The sequence below is a fragment of the Tripterygium wilfordii genome, chromosome 21 (assembly GCF_013401445.1).
Source record: "Tripterygium wilfordii isolate XIE 37 chromosome 21, ASM1340144v1, whole genome shotgun sequence".
Taxonomy (NCBI): domain Eukaryota; kingdom Viridiplantae; phylum Streptophyta; class Magnoliopsida; order Celastrales; family Celastraceae; genus Tripterygium; species Tripterygium wilfordii.
Genome location: NC_052252.1, coordinates 8,269,917 through 8,287,031, shown reverse-complemented (window position 1 = coordinate 8,287,031; position 17,115 = coordinate 8,269,917). Strand labels below are relative to the sequence as shown.

At 36.2% G+C, this 17,115-nt stretch overlaps 2 protein-coding genes across 2 annotated transcripts; both read right to left on the bottom strand.

The window, feature by feature from the left end:
* Positions 1-170: 170 nt before the first annotated feature.
* Positions 171-1,667, bottom strand: LOC119987854. The gene is made up of 2 exons (XM_038832753.1): positions 1,080-1,667; positions 171-893 (listed from the first exon to the last, which is right to left on the bottom strand). Exons 1-2 carry the CDS (start codon positions 1,665-1,667, stop codon positions 171-173), a joined length of 1,311 nt encoding a protein of 436 aa, XP_038688681.1.
* Positions 1,668-6,575: 4,908 nt separating this feature from the next.
* LOC119989683 (endochitinase EP3-like) lies at positions 6,576-7,713 on the bottom strand. Its single transcript, XM_038835347.1, has 2 exons — positions 7,274-7,713; positions 6,576-7,122 (listed from the first exon to the last, which is right to left on the bottom strand). The coding sequence occupies exons 1-2, from the start codon at positions 7,683-7,685 to the stop codon at positions 6,719-6,721; spliced, it is 816 nt and encodes a 271-aa protein (XP_038691275.1). The 5' UTR covers positions 7,686-7,713; the 3' UTR covers positions 6,576-6,718.
* Between the last annotated feature and the right edge of the window lie 9,402 nt (positions 7,714-17,115).

Here is a 17,115-nt window from a genome sequence, read left to right as displayed (position 1 = left end):
TCCATCGACTTGGTTGCTGGCTCCTTTCCAACTTCCTCTAGGATTGGAGCCTCTTCTTCCATCATCATTATTCTTCCTGCTTGCTTTGCTTTTGCCATAAAACACTCTTTTGAGGCAGTTTGGTCTCCTCTTATTTCCACCACTTTGTCCCCGAAGGGGAATTTGAGCATCTAATGATAAGATGAGGGAACAACCTCCATTAAGTGAAGCCAAGTCCTACCCATGATTGCATTACATGTCGAGGGTAGATCTATAACAAGGAAATCCACCTCTATGGTTCTTGGACCTGCCGTGATTGGCATTCTTATCCTTCCAAGCGGCCAAACTAGGGTTGCATTAAGTCCCACCATATGTGTTGGAGCAGGAATCAAATCTGCATGAGTTTTCCCTAACTTCTGGAAAAGTGAATAATACATGATCTCTGCTAAACTTCCTTGGTCTACCATCATTCGCTTCACTGTTGCTGCTCCGATTTGCAGGGAGATCACAAGAGTATCATTATGCAGAAAGATCACTCCTGTTGCATCTTCCTTGGTGAAAGTGATTGTAATTGCCTCCCTTGGTCTCTCTGTTGCCAATGCCTTTCGCCTTATCTCATCACCAAATTGTGCATTCGGTACCATTGCATCAATAAAATTAACCACATAGTGTGAAGGTTCTCCCTGCTCCTTTAACTGAGGTTCTGCCTTCTTTTCGACAGTGGTTTTCTCTTTGTCAATAAATTTCTTAAGATGCCCCTGTTGAACCAATTCTTCCAAATGCCGTTTGAACTCTCTACAGTCTTCTATCTTGTGGCCTTTGTCTTTATGATAGGAACACCATTTGGACTGGTTTCGAGTGGACAGATCCCCTGACATCTTATTTGGCCGTCGAAAATACGGTTTGTCCGCGATCTGAGGCAGAATTTGGAAAATTGGGTCCTTAAATATTGTTTTTATAGCCTCGTAAGAAGTGGGCTTTGGATCCTTCTTCGAATCTTTTTCTTTCCCATTCTTCTTTTCAAACTTCTTATTTTCTTTTTTTGTCCCTTCTTGAGAAGCAAACTGTCGATCCCCTTATTTGTCTTCTTCTAGTTTGACGTATTGCTTAATCCTGTCCTGGAGTGCGGCCATACTTTTAGGTGGAGCCATCGTCAAACTCTCTCGCAATTTATAATCACGAGGGAGCCCAAGGCAAAAAGTAGCCACTGCGGTCCTTTCATCACAATCTTCTATATCCGCATAGGTATCTAAATACCTGGCAGCATAAGCCCTGAGTGATTCTCCTCTCCTCAGATGTAAAGCAAACAGCGTATCCAATGTTGCTGGATCTCGACTATTTGCTATGAATCTTCCTACGAAGATCCGGGCCACTTCCCTCCAAGATGAAACTGAATTCTCTGGAAGTTGATGGAACCATTTCATGGCTGTTGTCCCGAGGCTTGACGGAAACATTTTGCACATGAGTTCGTCTCGACCTGCCCAAAGAGCCATCTTATGAGTGTAGGTTGAAATATGTGCTACAGGATCTGTTTTTCCATCATAGACTGCAAACGTCGGGGGTGAAAACTTGTTTGGTAGATCTTCCAATCGCAGTGCCCATACAAAGGGTGTGGAAGTCATCTTTCTGAGGCTTTGCTCGGCCTTCTTCTGAGAACTCCATAAGAATTCCCCAGTATCTTTCTTCATTCGAATTCTTGGGGAAAGGCTTCAGTGCCTTATCCTCCTAGACGTCTGCGGGGATTTGTTCCTTGCACCCCTTGGAGATGGAATATGCCTTCTCCTTTTCGTAACTGGTCCCCTCCTCCGATGAGACCTCCCAGTGCTCCCACTATCTTGCTCACGAACACGCTTTGGATCTGCATCCCTATCGCCTCGAACAACACTATGGATTTCACTAGCCAAACGCTTCCCCTTTCTCCTCATCGTTTGGAGTCTTTCCCTTAGAGCTTGAGCATGCTCTTGTCTCTTTTGCAAATCTTCTTCTGCCCTAAGGAGGGCTTCTTCCAATTCCAATTCATTTGGAATTTGCTCTTCTATTTCATCATGATTATGCCGAGCCCTCTCCTCTTCTAGATGAGGCAGTTCCTCCTGTCGTGATACTTCCGCTTCTTGAGACATGGCTTATATTAATGAATGATTTCCCACAGACGACGCCAATTGTCGATGCTAAATTTGCACCGAGGTATAGAATATGTATAAAGTAGAAAGATTCAAGAGAATGACAACACAAAATTTACGTGGTTCGGCAACTTACCTAGATCCACGGAGTTTGATCTTTTATTAGAGTTGTGTGTCGATGATCCCTTACAAATGTGAAATGAAATGCATTTATAGACTTGGGATTTGTCAGTTGATGCGATTAACTGCCTCTGGTAACCTCTCTTGTAACTGCTCCTGGTAACCGTTGGTAACTGAACTGTTGGTATAGAATAAAATTTAATCGTAATCACACACAATAATTGAAATACTCTATCATTATATTTATTGGAAAATAATTCTAATTGAATTATCATAATTATTTTTTTATTTTTTTATTAAGTGTCATGTTGCACAATAATTTTTAAATAAATAGTTCTAGATATATTATTTAATTAACTAATTAATTTACAAAGATAGAGTTATTTACTGTAATAGAGTTTTCTTGTCTATTAGTTGTAAAGACCCATCCCAAAGAGGTTTGTGAAATTATCACAATATCCCAAAATAAAAACTTTCATGTAAAATCCTCCAAATTCCATTTATTGAAATCCAAATAATCAAAAAATATCCCCAAAATAAAAATTTTCATGTAAAATCCTCCAATTCCATTTATTGAAATCCAAATAATCAAAATTCAACTAGCAACAAATAAGATAGCATTTAATATGTCTATACGAAATAAATACGCAAAAGTTCCAATTAAACAAAACCTACGTTACCCATAACCACAATTGTATCCATAGGAAACCACTCATGTCTCAAGATGTTGGCCGTCATCTGCGAACTCACCTAAAAGGGAAGAAAAATATAGAGGTTGAGTTAAATAGCCTAGTAGGGGTATAATACCCAATAAAGACCCAGATATCCATGAGGCGAATACCGAGAGAGAGAGAGAGTATCAATGATATGAAAGAATAGAACTAGTCTACATATACAACAATCAGCTTGAAACGATGTAAAAGAATGGCATATACAATATGAAAATGAAACATGCCACAATCACCATCCATGTACGTGTGTGTGTGTGTAAGCATGCAAATAAATAAACAATCACATGTCTCATTCCAACATGTATAGCACCACAAAACATCCACGTCCAATCAATAGCACCCAACAGTCCGAATTCCCTCTCAAAGGCCATGGCACTCAAATACCCCGAACAATCAATGGGTAATAGGTAAGAGGATAAATCCCAGACAGTGATACCTTGAACAATCAAGTGGGCAGCTGATAAGGGGGTAAATCTCAGTTAATGATCATATACCCAGAACAATCAAATGGGTAATAGGTGAGTGAAAAAATTCCCGACAGTAATGACATCTCATACTCATCCACGCAAACAACTTCCAATCACAATTAGTCCATCCACACAATCAATCCAATTTCAAGATGCTTGTAATTTCATTAATTTCCGAGCACCCGAACACAATGCAAAAACTCGTTTAGAAAAATATATTTCCTAAAAATATCATGCAGACTCTACGAAGAGTCCTAATCACATCAACACAATCCAAACTGTGCATGTCTAACTACATGCCGAAAAGAATATCATCAATATTTGAAATAAAACGATTCGATGCATAGGAATCAAGTAACCATTCCACGAAGCAAGTATCTAACGCGCAAGGAATATAACATAGATTTTTCAAAACACAAAGTATCGGCACTAGAGGCCAATAAGTGAAGAACCCCGATCTCAATAGCAGTGCAAACAAAGTTAAGCGTCTACTGCGTCTCCTCGATCTCTTAGAAAATATACCAGCATATAGTGGTCATTTAGTAATCCAAAATAATTTTTTCCAATATTTAATTATTTTCCTAGCCTGATCTTACACATTGGGTCCGGCCTACTGGGTCGTAGACCCATATATTTATTTAGTCAAAGCTGTTGGTCAACCTAGTAAACCTTGGTCAAATTTAGAATCTGGTCAAAGGACCATTATGTAGCTGATGGGCCAAATGCCTTTTTAAAGGCATTATGGGCCGAATCTCACTAGTTTTATTTAACACTCTTTAATGATCAAAAAGGTCCAATGGTCTCACTGAATCTAGGGGCTCAATGGTCTCACTGAATCAGGTCTATTTGAAGGTAAGGACAAGAAGAAATTGAAGATTTCTACAAAATACGCATTACTAGTGCAAGATAAAACAGACAGCTCATAAGAAGTGAATTTGGCAGGTAGTCGATAGCCAGGAGCACGTAGAGCAGGGAAATAAATAAACAGTCAAGGTTGAAGAATCCAAAGGCTACCAAAAAAATTATGGTAGTAGGGTTTCTCAAAGGTGAGCAAAGAGAGACAGTGATAAATACGGCCTAGCCAAATACTCCCTAAAGCTACATTCTGACCTTCAGTTAGGGCGCATGCAAGGGGAAAATAATCGTTGGCAGGTTGATTTACAAAACATACCTGCAGAGTAGACACCACAAAAACAGAGCATGCTCTTTAAAGGTAGGTTCCCCAAGATGCTTTGTGGAGCTTAAACCCTGGTAGGAAAAGGTTTTCTTTTCCTCGATTACTCCTACCTCGACGATTCTGACAGAAGTAAGGAGCATCTGGACCTATAATGGGCAATCCAGTTAGGGCATACATATCCCTTAGTGTGATGGTCATATGACCATCGGGGAAGACAAAAGAATTTCTCGAACGAGACCAGAAATAACAGGCCGCTGAAATCAAAGCTGGGTCGAAGGGAATTGGTTCAAGAGTCATGTCAATAAATCGATCGAGTCTTTGCTTCATCCATTGCACACCGAAGGTAATTCGAAGTCGATTGACCCTGTCTCTCCATCCTAGAGGCAGTTTGGGTCAGGAACGATGTCATTCTAATATCTATAGCTCATTTGCACGGTTGGCAAGAAGTTCCTCATGAGAGAATGGTGAAAAGTTTGTCATTTTCTCGGTGGAAAGATAGGAGTCAATGGGAGCAGTATTTGGAAGGAAAGAAGCCATCGATTGAAGAAGAAGAGAGAAAAAGGTCAGGGCTTTCTCAAACAAACCAGGAAGTAAAGAGGCGTGCAGGAGTGAGAGATTAAGAAGCAGCAGCTGATCAAATTAAATGAGGTAAGTGAAGAGTTTGAATTTTAAATGGATTTTATTTGATAGTAACTGATATTTGATAAATATTTTAGGAAGGGCTGAAAAATCAGCTTTAAATCCAACTTTGAACAGTTGAATTCAAGTTGGGGGAGCAATTGCTGGCACTAAAAATATTATGGGCTAGGCCTAGTCCATGTACAAGGCCCAAGGTGCAACCCATACGGTCCATCATGTTCTGAATCAATCACTACCCATGAGCCTATTATATTAAGAAGGCGATAAAGCCCAGTTGATGAGTAACTGCCCAGGTGTAGTTATGCTGAAAATGAGCCATGTAAAGTGGAGGAGGTTGTGGCAGTTACAACCAGGTGGTCCAGGTGGCAGCTTATGAGAGAAGTGAGGGAAGTTGTTGTGAGAAGGTGGTATTAACTTCCAATTGACAGAAAATGACACAAATGAGGGGATAACTGCAGTAGGATCATGGTTTTTGGGGGGAGAATTTTGTGCAAGACATGAAATATAAAAGCTAGTAGACAGATAGATCGAAACACACACAAACAATCAGTCAAACAAACAACAAAAACTTAAGCCCAAAGACACTTTCAAGCTTCCTAACATTCTAGCATTTCAATTACTTTTCCAAATCTTTGTCAATTTCAAACAAATATTATGTTGTTCATTCCAAATTCTCTTGTATTTATTCCTTGTCAAGTTTCAATGCCAACTATCTTTGTATAAATTGTTCTTGGTGTCTATCTATTTTTCTTCATTCCAATCTCAACAAAGCGCACTTCAGTAGAGTTGGGGAACCTAAAACTATTGAGGTCTCAAGATAGTTCGTTCAATTGTCTAGATAGAAGTCTTATTTACATTCGGTGCATTTCATTCAAATTAGTGTAGGAAACTATAAGCCTTGGCACATCTGCAAATCATCATCACTTTGGGTGTCTTTTTGATGACAACAATTATAATATTCAAATAATATAGTCAGATTATTATATTAGTCAAATAAAATCAAGTAATGTATTATTAAGTTATTAAATTATATATAATTTTATTTTATTTATTTTTAAAACGCTTTCAAAAAATATTTGAACCATTATTCTACTTTATGGTCCCAGAACACCAATGCTAGGAGAGCCTTCGCCCAAATCCACTTAAACTTCCCTCTTTGCTTTCGCCTTATTTGATCAAGTCAAAAAACATGGCAAATAAAACTTATATGGGTATGAAGTTTTTTTGGCATAAATAATTAGTTATCGTCCTTGCCAAGATAAGTGTTCTTAAGAACATGTTACATACTTAGTTGTCATGAAAACCAAAAACGAAAAAAAAATGACAAGCACTAACACTAATATAATGCATTCTTTTATTAATTGGGGAGAGAGAAGAGAGATACAAATACACTATTTATATTCTCTTTTATTCTTCTTAATTACTCAAATATATAGTTCTCCCCATATGTATATATATTATTATTATTATTATTATTATTATATCCTAGCACTGGAGATTGCCTCCGGGACTAACACCAAACTGCCTACAATAATCAGTATAATAATTAATACGAGCTTGAACAAGCTGTGGTTGTTTGCCATCACACTCGACAGCACCATTGATCCTCCGAATCGTGGCTCCAAAACCCAGTGTAACCACTGGACGAACATTGTTCATCCAAAACCACAAGGCAGTCTTAAATGCCAAGACAGGGTCATTGGCCACCGACTCCGGAGACCCCAGCCCATTAAAGTTCAGGTCCTTTCCTGCCGCACCGTAATTGTAGTTCCACGATAGTTGGAGCGGTCCACGGCCGTGGTAGCTCTTCCCTGGTGCACATGGATAGTCTCTGCTTGATCTATCGCAATAGATTGATTGGGGATTCTGCTCGTTTATGTAGCAAAGGTCTGCATGTGCAAAAACAAATGTGCATATATTTGTATATTAGCAACAAAAATAAGTGGGGACGGAATCGATATTAGTGCAGAATCCTAATACTCCAAAAGAACAACAAAAAATTATGCACCAAAATAGAAATGAAAGGGAAAAAAATCTTACGTCCAGTTTCGTGAGTGACATGAGCGAAAAAGGCAGCAATCTCACGCTTAGAATCATCAGCAGAGCCAATTTTGCCGAACTTGGGGAAGGCATTGAGAGCATTAAGAAATGCGTTTCTAGTGTAAAATCTCTTGCCAGGACAACTAGCAGCAGCTTGGTTGATTATGCCGTCGAAGAACTGGGGCTTGACAACATCAGCCACATTAACACCACTGTTAGAGGGAGTGTTACTCTTGCATGGACCCTCGCGACAACCCTCTCCACAGTATTCATTCCCATTGCCACAGTAGCCGTATTTGCTGCAGCAAAGCCCAGCACCGCACCCACAGTTTTGACCCATTACGACCGGCACGGCTGTGGCAGCAATGATTACAACGAGAATGAGTGTTTTGAGGCAAGTAACGGATGCCATTCTTGTTTTGCGAGAAGTGTGTGTGATAGTGCCTCTGAGAGAGGTGGTGTATATATATAGTGAACAATGCTTAACATTTTAGTTAGAACTTAGAAGTAGATGTTTTAGTCTCGGAGAAGGCGGGTATTGAGTATTGACTGAGACTTGTTAAGGCACAGGACTGGAAACTAAATGCCATTTAATGGTAACAGCTTTTGTAAAGTCTTATCTTCATGGACCACACTGTAAATTAATATGCAAATTTTATTTATTTAATAATAAGGATAAGGTTAGCAAGGAATCTACCCTTCTATAGTTTCTTCACCACATTGTCTTTCATGGAGGTGAAATCTGGATCTTCTCATTCATCTGTCGTGAATTTTTCATCACAAGAGTATGTTTCAGCAACACATATATGATGCACAATGATAGGACTCATAGATCTGATGGAGATCGATCTTTTTTGGTGAAGGGAAAGTGTCATCCCAGTGTTGTCTGGTGTTTTTTTTTTTTCTTGAGCTATGGTGTCTACTTTCCTTACCTTTTGTTTGTAATTTCTTATGTTGCTATTGCGATACTAATTGTAACTTTTCTATCATGAAATAAATTGTTGGGGCTTATACCATTTTCAAAAAAAGAAAATAATTTATCTTCTAAAACTCATATTGGGGGTTCTCTGACCGGTGGGGTTTCTCTGACTGGTGCACCATTTTCATGTACCAAATATTTTTAAAAAATTATAAATATGCAGTATTTAGCATTACGAATCTAATAATATTTTTGTTCTTAATAAAAAACAAATTCATCACGATTGGACATGAAAACTCTAAACCATCGTATATAAAGTTAAAACATTCGATATTTTGATCATAATAAATTTAATTTTTATTTTCAACGAAAAAATATATTGTTAGACTTCGTTATGCTAAATACTAGACGTTTAAAATTTTAAAATTTTCCAAAATTTTTGGTCCACCACACATAGAACCCGGATCCAGACTTAAAACCACAAAGATTGTAGTTTCATTTTGACACGTAATAAACAAAATCAAACTCAGGAGGATAATGACAAAAGGAAAATATGATAGTTTCAAGTTTTAACAAGTTATCCCACTCAATCAGCCACATAATCTAGAGCCGTTCACTCCCCTTTTTTCCTGTCAATCAAATATGTTATGTTTTACTTATTCAACCTACAAAATGGAAGGATGGGACTTCATCCAAATCTTTTGTTCTTTTTTTTTATTTAAAATGGAGAGGGAGATTCGAACTTTTGTCACCAGGGCGATACTCACCATCTTTATCTTTAACACTCCAACTAATCGCTCATGTGTCATCCTAATCCATCTTAATATTTAAATTAGTATATATCCGCATATGTTTTAGGGCCTGATATTGTATTCACATTACATAATAATGTTTGGTTTAGTTTTAAAATTTTATTTTTAGTAATCACGTTACCAATACTTGATATATATTATAAAATTTATAATCACAATACATATCAAAATTTCACAGTTTGATTACTCGTAATAAGATTCCTATTATGATTGCACCGGATTAAAACCAAATGGAGCCTTACTTCTTCTTTTATTATTTACATGAAAATCTTGTTATATTAAAAACACTATCAAAGTTGGCCCCTAACCCTATCCGATCTCAGGCTAGGGCAACCCATGTAACCAGTGCATTAGTTGTTTGTTTCAAAAAAGAAATTTAGGATTTCAAATATCTTAGAACCTTCAACCCTAAATTGGTCCCAAATAAACTTCATATCTAATCTCTCCCAATTTCCAATTAATTTAACATTAAATTTTTGGGAGAAAGCAAACCTAACTTTCATTTCTTGTTTGTAGTCTATGTACCTAACTTTCCTTGAAGAACTTGGAATTGTTCAAAGCAAGGTATAGGATCAATTTGGTTGACTCCAAAAAAGGCTGATCCAAACGGGCCCTATATATATATATATATATATATATACACACACTAAGTTACACTTTTTGTAAAGAAGCGTCATTTGCGTGATGGTTACCTTCGTTGGTTAATCGTTTCACTTTTAGAGTTCGAGTCTAGCATGCCGCAATTTTTATGGCATAATTTTTTTTGTCATTTTCTTTAGTTTACCTATTTTCACTTCAACACCACCGTTTTAGGCAAAGTCCTTTTTAGGTTAATTAATTGCAAATTGCACAGAGACTCAAGTCCCCCCACTGTTGCCTGCTACAGTGCTACGTGCTACCACTTGATAAGTAGAAGGTCATCCGGCTTGCGACTTTCTATCCTAATGATTTTACTTTAGTGGAGCTTTTAACTCTTGAAGATCAACTTGATACATATATCTTTGATATGCGTCATTGTAAAGAGTTTGAACAGTTGAAAGGACTTAGTGATTTATCTGAGAAAATGGTTCAACACAAAAGAAGCAATTGTATCCGTTAGTGTATGACTCTTGAAAATGACATTGATTCTATCAGTTGCCACGGCTACTGTAGAGAGAGCATTTTCTGCTATGAAGATTATGAAGAGTCGTTTACGCAATCGAATGAGAGATCAATTATTAAATGATAATTTGGTCGTATACATTGAAAAAAAAGTGTTCAATGATATTAGTAATGAAGCTCAAACAACGCTTCCAGAAAATGAAAAATCGTCGATTATAAATGCAATTATTTTTTTTGTAAGTTATTTCAATATTATCTTTTGGACTTCTCTACTTGGTACAATTTATTTTTGTTAGTGCCCCCCTAGTCAAAATCATGGCTACGTCCTTGAACTCTACAACTCACCCATCGAGTATTAAGGATAATTCTGCCCATACCCTTCCTCATAAAATGTATTCATGGAGCGGTATAATTGTGAAAGGTTTTCACATGCTCAGGTCTTTTGATTTATAATATATTTAGTATTAATAACAACTAAAATCCCTTCAGTTTTTTGAGATCACGCATGCAGCTTCCAAACAATCCCATATTTTTAAGCTTTCAAGATAAGGTGACAACAATCAAAATTGAGATGGGTTGTGATGAAAGGTTGGTTCAAATTTTAGGATAAGAATTGGTAGGGTATCCCTTACCCTCCTACTAACACATTTATAAGTTTTGTTCATAGAACGGGTATAGATACGAAAGTTTCTCAATTGATCAATCCTTTCGAAATGTAAATTTTATTCATACCTATGATCATTATAGCATATTTGATCTCTATAGGGATCCACTTTGGATAAATAGATTTAAGAAGCCCAACAAACTATCGCAACATGAGAATGAATTGAAGACTTTACAATAAACTTAACTACTCACTTGTCGAACTCAATTAAAAATGGACTTTGATTCTCAATTAAAACATATAAGATGCCTACACTTGCTCTACTATATTATAGTGTATGATATAAGTTTATTGTTGACAATATATTATCGTGTATGATGTATGTGTATTAGTTCAACTAAAGTTTAGCAAGTACAGCAACAATAATTTGAGATATGTAAATTCATACTTAATGACAATAAATGTAAATATTATCAAATATTATATATTGGTTCAGTAGTAATGAATGAAAATTTGAAATTTATGAGCATGAGCTCACTGAATCAATTAGTCATATGGTTATGTCTTTACATCTTTTGATTTTTCCAAAACTGAGCCAAAAAAATTATTACATAAGATGACTCTTTAAGTCGCAATATCATGTCTTAAGACCATTTATCATGATATCTCTAAAGTTAAATAAGTAGTTAAAATAAGTATGAAAAGTTTAAAATTTTAAAATTTTGGCAAAACTATTGTGTCTTTGCTCATTTAGGAGGGATAAGGGGAACTACTTCGATTAATCACATTAAAAAGGTCAAACTCATAACAACAATCAATATTTAGGGATGATAATTGTTCATGAAACGGGTATATGTATGAAAGGCTTTCTGTATGAAGAGATTTAAGAAGCCCAGCAACTCTCACAACATGACAGATTCCTTCTCTATTAAGTATGTTAAGCATAATTATCTCAGCAACTCACCCATCTATTAAGAATAATTTTGCTCATAACGTTCTTCATAAAATATATTCAAGGAGCGGGTATAAGTGTGAAAGGTTTTCACATGTTCAAGTATTTTGATATATAATATATTTTGTATTAATAACAATTGAAATCCATTCAGTTCTTTGAGATCGCACATGCATATTCCAAATGAGTCCACATTTTAAGATTCTGAGATAAGGTGACAACCATCAAAATTGAGATGGGCTGTGATGGAAGGTTGATTGAAATTTATGAGAACGTGTGAGTTGGGAGCATTAGATGCACTTGATCTAACAAACTCATATGTTCAATTACTTATTGAGTATATTTCAATCACATATATAGAAATCGAACACACTCATCAAAAGTATAATCATTGCTTCTTTTGGTCTGTGTCTAGCACCAAAAGCCAAAGGGGTTGATTTTGAGGAGTCATAGTCGTGTATTGTTCATCTGTTATTTTCTACAGTTATGATTGCAAAAGAATAAAAAAAAGTATTGGTTTTTCTCCTCATTTTCTCTTTGTACTTTTTTTTCATTTGTTATTCTTTTGGTCTCTATTGGCATATGTTGTCATCTGGCTTTTGTGTTTCTTTTTTGTGGACTTTGCTAGTGTATCTCTTACATCATCCTTCCCAAATGTCCTATTGTTTCTTTTGTTGGTTATATATATTGTTGCTTATAAAAAATATATTTTCATGTATTGGATCAACTCAAAATTTTGCAAGTGTTGAATCTGTGTCTAATTTGAAGTTTGAATGGGTTACGATGTGGGTTCAGTGTCATAATCTACCTATGGGAGGGATGTCTGACAGCGTTGGGAGAAAATTGCGGCCTAGGGTGGGAGTTGTTCTTATGATTGATACAGATGATAACGGTCATAGTTGGCGCTCTTTTCTTAAGGTGCAAATTCATCTACATGTTGAACACAGCCTCCTTAGGCGTGTGATGGTGAATTTGGGTGAAGGAGAACATTTTATTGAGTTTAAGTATGAACGTCTCCCATTATTTTGTTGCTCATGTGGGAAATTGGGTCACTCGGATAAGGAATGTGTTGAATGTGGGGTGGGGATTTGAGGAGTGGAAAGGGTAGATTTCCTTTTAGTGTCTGGATGCGCGTTGGTAGACAGACTCCTCAGCCTTCCTCTAGTTATTCAAGAAATAGCACCGAGGGAGATTTTGTTCTAAGAGAAGAAAGATCTCAGCAAGATAGGTCTCGCAGTGGAAGGGGAGGTGTTAATATTGATCTGGAAGATGAGAATGTAATGGGACATCCAGTGGCCAAAACTATTGATGTGGTGGTTGAGAGAGAAGATAATTTGGTGGGTAAAGCTATGGAGGGTGATGGTGCTGCACCTTCAAAATATGTTGTAAATGCTAATGTGATCATGGAACATGAGGTAGGTAAGGCTGGTCTCGATGATGGTGTTGTCAAAGTTGTATCTTTGGAGGTTCCTACAGTAAGGCGTTGGAAACGTAAAGCGCGGGACGCTAATTCTTTGGGTGAGGGTGTTGGCGTGTCTAGGGTACTTACTTGTGAAGGAGATGGTGGAGAGAGTGTCCAATCTAAAAGAGTGAAGTTAGGAATTGAAGTTTTAGGGTTTGCTAATTTGGCGGAGATGACTAGCCCATCCCGCCCATCGTTATGAAAATCTTAGCTTGGAACTGCCAGGGATTGAGGACTCCTTGAGCAGTTCTTGCATTGAACCATTTGGTTCAACGATTAATCCCCAAATCGTGTTTTTTTCAGAGACTCGATTATGTGTGAAGAGGATGGAGATTTGTTCTACGAAATTGAGTTTTACAAGTTGTATTGGTATTGGCTTTATAGGTGCTAATAGTGGTTCTCCTCTCATGTGGTGTGGGGATGTAGATGTGCAGCTATTGAGTTTCTCTAAATCACATATTGATAGTATTGTTAATGTAGTTGGTAGTGATGGTAGTTAGCGTCTCATAGGATTTTATGGAGATCCAGTTCAAAGACAAAGGTCAGCGTCTTGGAAATTGCTTCAGCACCTCCGGGGATGTTCTCCTTTGCCTTGGCTAGTCTTAAGGGATTTTAATGAAATTGTTGATCACTCTGAGAAGTTTGGACGTCGACAAAGGAATGTCAAGCTATGGGTGAATTCCAATCATGTCTAGATGATTGTTATCTACAAGATTTGGGCTATTTGGGTAGTCGATACACTTGGTGTAACAATAGGCAAGTTGGAATTATTTTTGAGAGGTTGGATAGGGTAGTGGCGGATGCCCAATGGAGGAGCTTGTTTCCTGCAATGCAAGTTTCTCATTGTGTGTCTTTAGTTTCAAATCATAAGTTAATTTTAGTGTATTTAGGTCCAAGTGCTTTTCAGTGGAAGATGACAAGGTGATTTAGGTTTGAAGAAATGTGGACATGGCATGATGGTTTGGATGTTGTAGTTCAACAGGGCTGGGAAGGTGGTTATGGGTCAGCAATTGAGAAGATTAATAGTGTAGCTGAATGTCTTCAGTCATGGGATCGGGATGTTTTTGGTAAAGTTAAAAAACTACTTCATACAAAGCATGAAAGACTGGAATGGGTCCAACGTCAACCACCTCATGAGAATCACCAAGGTTTGTTTGCTAGCTTCCTCAGTAAATCCGTGAATGAGTTTGCTTGTCGATGTGTCAGCATAGTTCACGATTAAACTTACAGACATAAAACTTACATAGTTATATATGAAAATTTTTAGTAATATTGGTGCCCCTTGGACCTTGGGCCTTGGGCTGGCCTGGTGCCCAAAGCCCTAATTTTGGGTGAATTGGGCTAAGGCCAGCCCTGGATGGGAGAGTAAAAAGAGAGAGGCAATGAGTTTTGTTTATAGTATTAACTAGTTGTATGCCCGCGCTTCGCGCGGCACATATTTTGATTGGAAAATAGAGATGTGTGAGAATTTTTCAATACTTTGTTAACATGAATAGCAGTAGAGTAGAGTTTTAATTGTAGAAAATAGAGATAATTGTGAGATGAAGATGAAGATAAAATATGTACAATACCTTTTTTTTAGTTTGCTAAGAAAAAAAATTTATAATAGGGTGTAAGAAATTTGATTCATAAGAAATAAGTATGTTAAGAGTTTATCAATTTTTATTTGTGTCGTTAGTATCTACAAAGTGTTATAGGTCACCAAAGCATGTTTATGAGACAATATTGTATGGTTAGTACAACATTATCTATAAAGTGGCATTCAATATCGAGAAATACAATGTAGCATAAGTAATATTTTTGAAATTATATTTTTATAATAAGATTCTTAATATTTTTAGAATAAGATTTTTGAATTTATATTTTTGAAATGTTATGTATGACTGGTAGATTTATGCCTATAATCACTTTGACCTTCAACAACTCATTGAATTCTATCATGCTTTCCTGTCACCACTTACATGTTCCAATACCAAATGGGCTGAATTTACTTACACATTAGAACAATATAGCGTGAGAAAAACCTCTCATGTTGTGTATGTTGCAATCCAAATAGACTACTAAACCTGACCAAACTCTAAACATGCACAATACATCAATTAAATACTACAAAAACACACAAAATACATAAAAAACACACAAAATGATAAAAACACACAAAAATAATGATAAAAACACACAAAAATTCCCACAAAATGATGATAATTAATGCCAAAAACATACAAAATGTTTTCAAACTAAATACTACAAAGGAATTTCATTAATTGAGTAATATCAAAAGACTCTCATAATTAACACTACATGACCTTAGTGAAGCTGAAACAACATCAAACCACTTCCATGAAACATTAAATCCCCATTATGGGTCTTAAAGTTTTTCAATATATTTTAATTTTTTCTTTTGTCCGTTACATTTTTGTTTTTTTAAATTAATTCTCATCACTCAAGTTGTCAATCATTCCTTTTTATCAAGTTTAATTAGAATGTGTAAGCTTTTTTGTAGAGGAGTCCACGTGGCATCAAGAATTAAGGAGAAGCCTTTTGGATCATCCATTATATATATATATATAGATTGATGATTGATGGTTCCATTGTTACATTGTTTTTCATCTGATTACATTATTTTCATTAATTACATACTTTCATTATATTATTTTCATTAATTACATATTCTTATTATATTATTTCTGATTAACACAAACACTTATTATAATTTTTTTGATTAATAGATATTGCTATTATATTGTTTTCATTTAACACAATGTAGCATGTCATGACTTGAGATAACAAGCTGCAATATAATAAATGTGTGTGTTGATAAAAACCAATGTAATAAGAGTAGGAAACAATATAATAAAATAATGAAATTTCACATATTATACAAATAATTTAATATCTTAAAATAAACAATAGGATTTATCATGTTATACAAATAGTTACATTATTTTTGAAAAAATCCCTTATACGAGTCTCAATGCATACATGCAGTGGTATTCATCTATCACCTATCGATCAATTACACCTGCTACTACAGTACCGAGTCGATCGATATTGGAATACGAGCCACAAGGAACTAGACTACAACAAGTGGTAAGTCTTTTCTCATTTATCTACATTTACAATAGTTCTAAATTAATAATTATTGTATATTTGTTACGCAGGTGACTTTGGCATTGGCGGGGCTAGGAGAGCTACTGCTTATTTGGGGGATGCGGTTAATGATGCTACTAACGCTGTTGCCCACGACTAGTTCGCAACATGTCGCGATATTCTAGATGAGCTTGGCGAGGGACATCGTCTTGCTGATGTTACTACTCATGCTGGGGTAGGTAGACCACCAGTAGTACCTAGACGTACACTAGGTCGAGCGTGCGGACGTGGTCGTGCTCTATTTGGTAATGACTTCACTACACAGCAATCACAGCTCACATAGGAAGCTCCAGCACCATCCTCTACCCCTAGCACTTGGCTGCCACGTACTGGAAGGAGGACTGGCATATAAACCGTGTTCATTGTATTCTATAGCTGTAGTTTGTTAATGATTAGAAACTATACTTGGTACGTGATGTTATATGATGCCATATTGTTGATTAAATATTATTCTTGCTCAGATTTTGGTTTAGTTCCAGTTATTTATACTGGTTTTTTTTCTAGTTCTTAGAAACATCCATGGGCTGTTCAATTCTCAATTGAATGACGTTTTCTTCAATGACATCATTTATGTTTCTCTTAATGACATTGTTTTTATCAACGTCATTCATCTTTTGTCTATATTGACGTTGTTAACATCAACATCTTTATCTAAATTTATAATAACATCATTCTAAACAACGTTTTATAACTTAAAAAACATTTACACTTAGTGACGCTCTTTAAAACAGCTTCATTATTGATGCGTGATTTAAAACAACGTCATATGTCATTTGGGTAAATAAAACCACTTAGAAGGCCCATACGGGAAAAACTCTTCAAATGTTTTGTATTTTATGAGA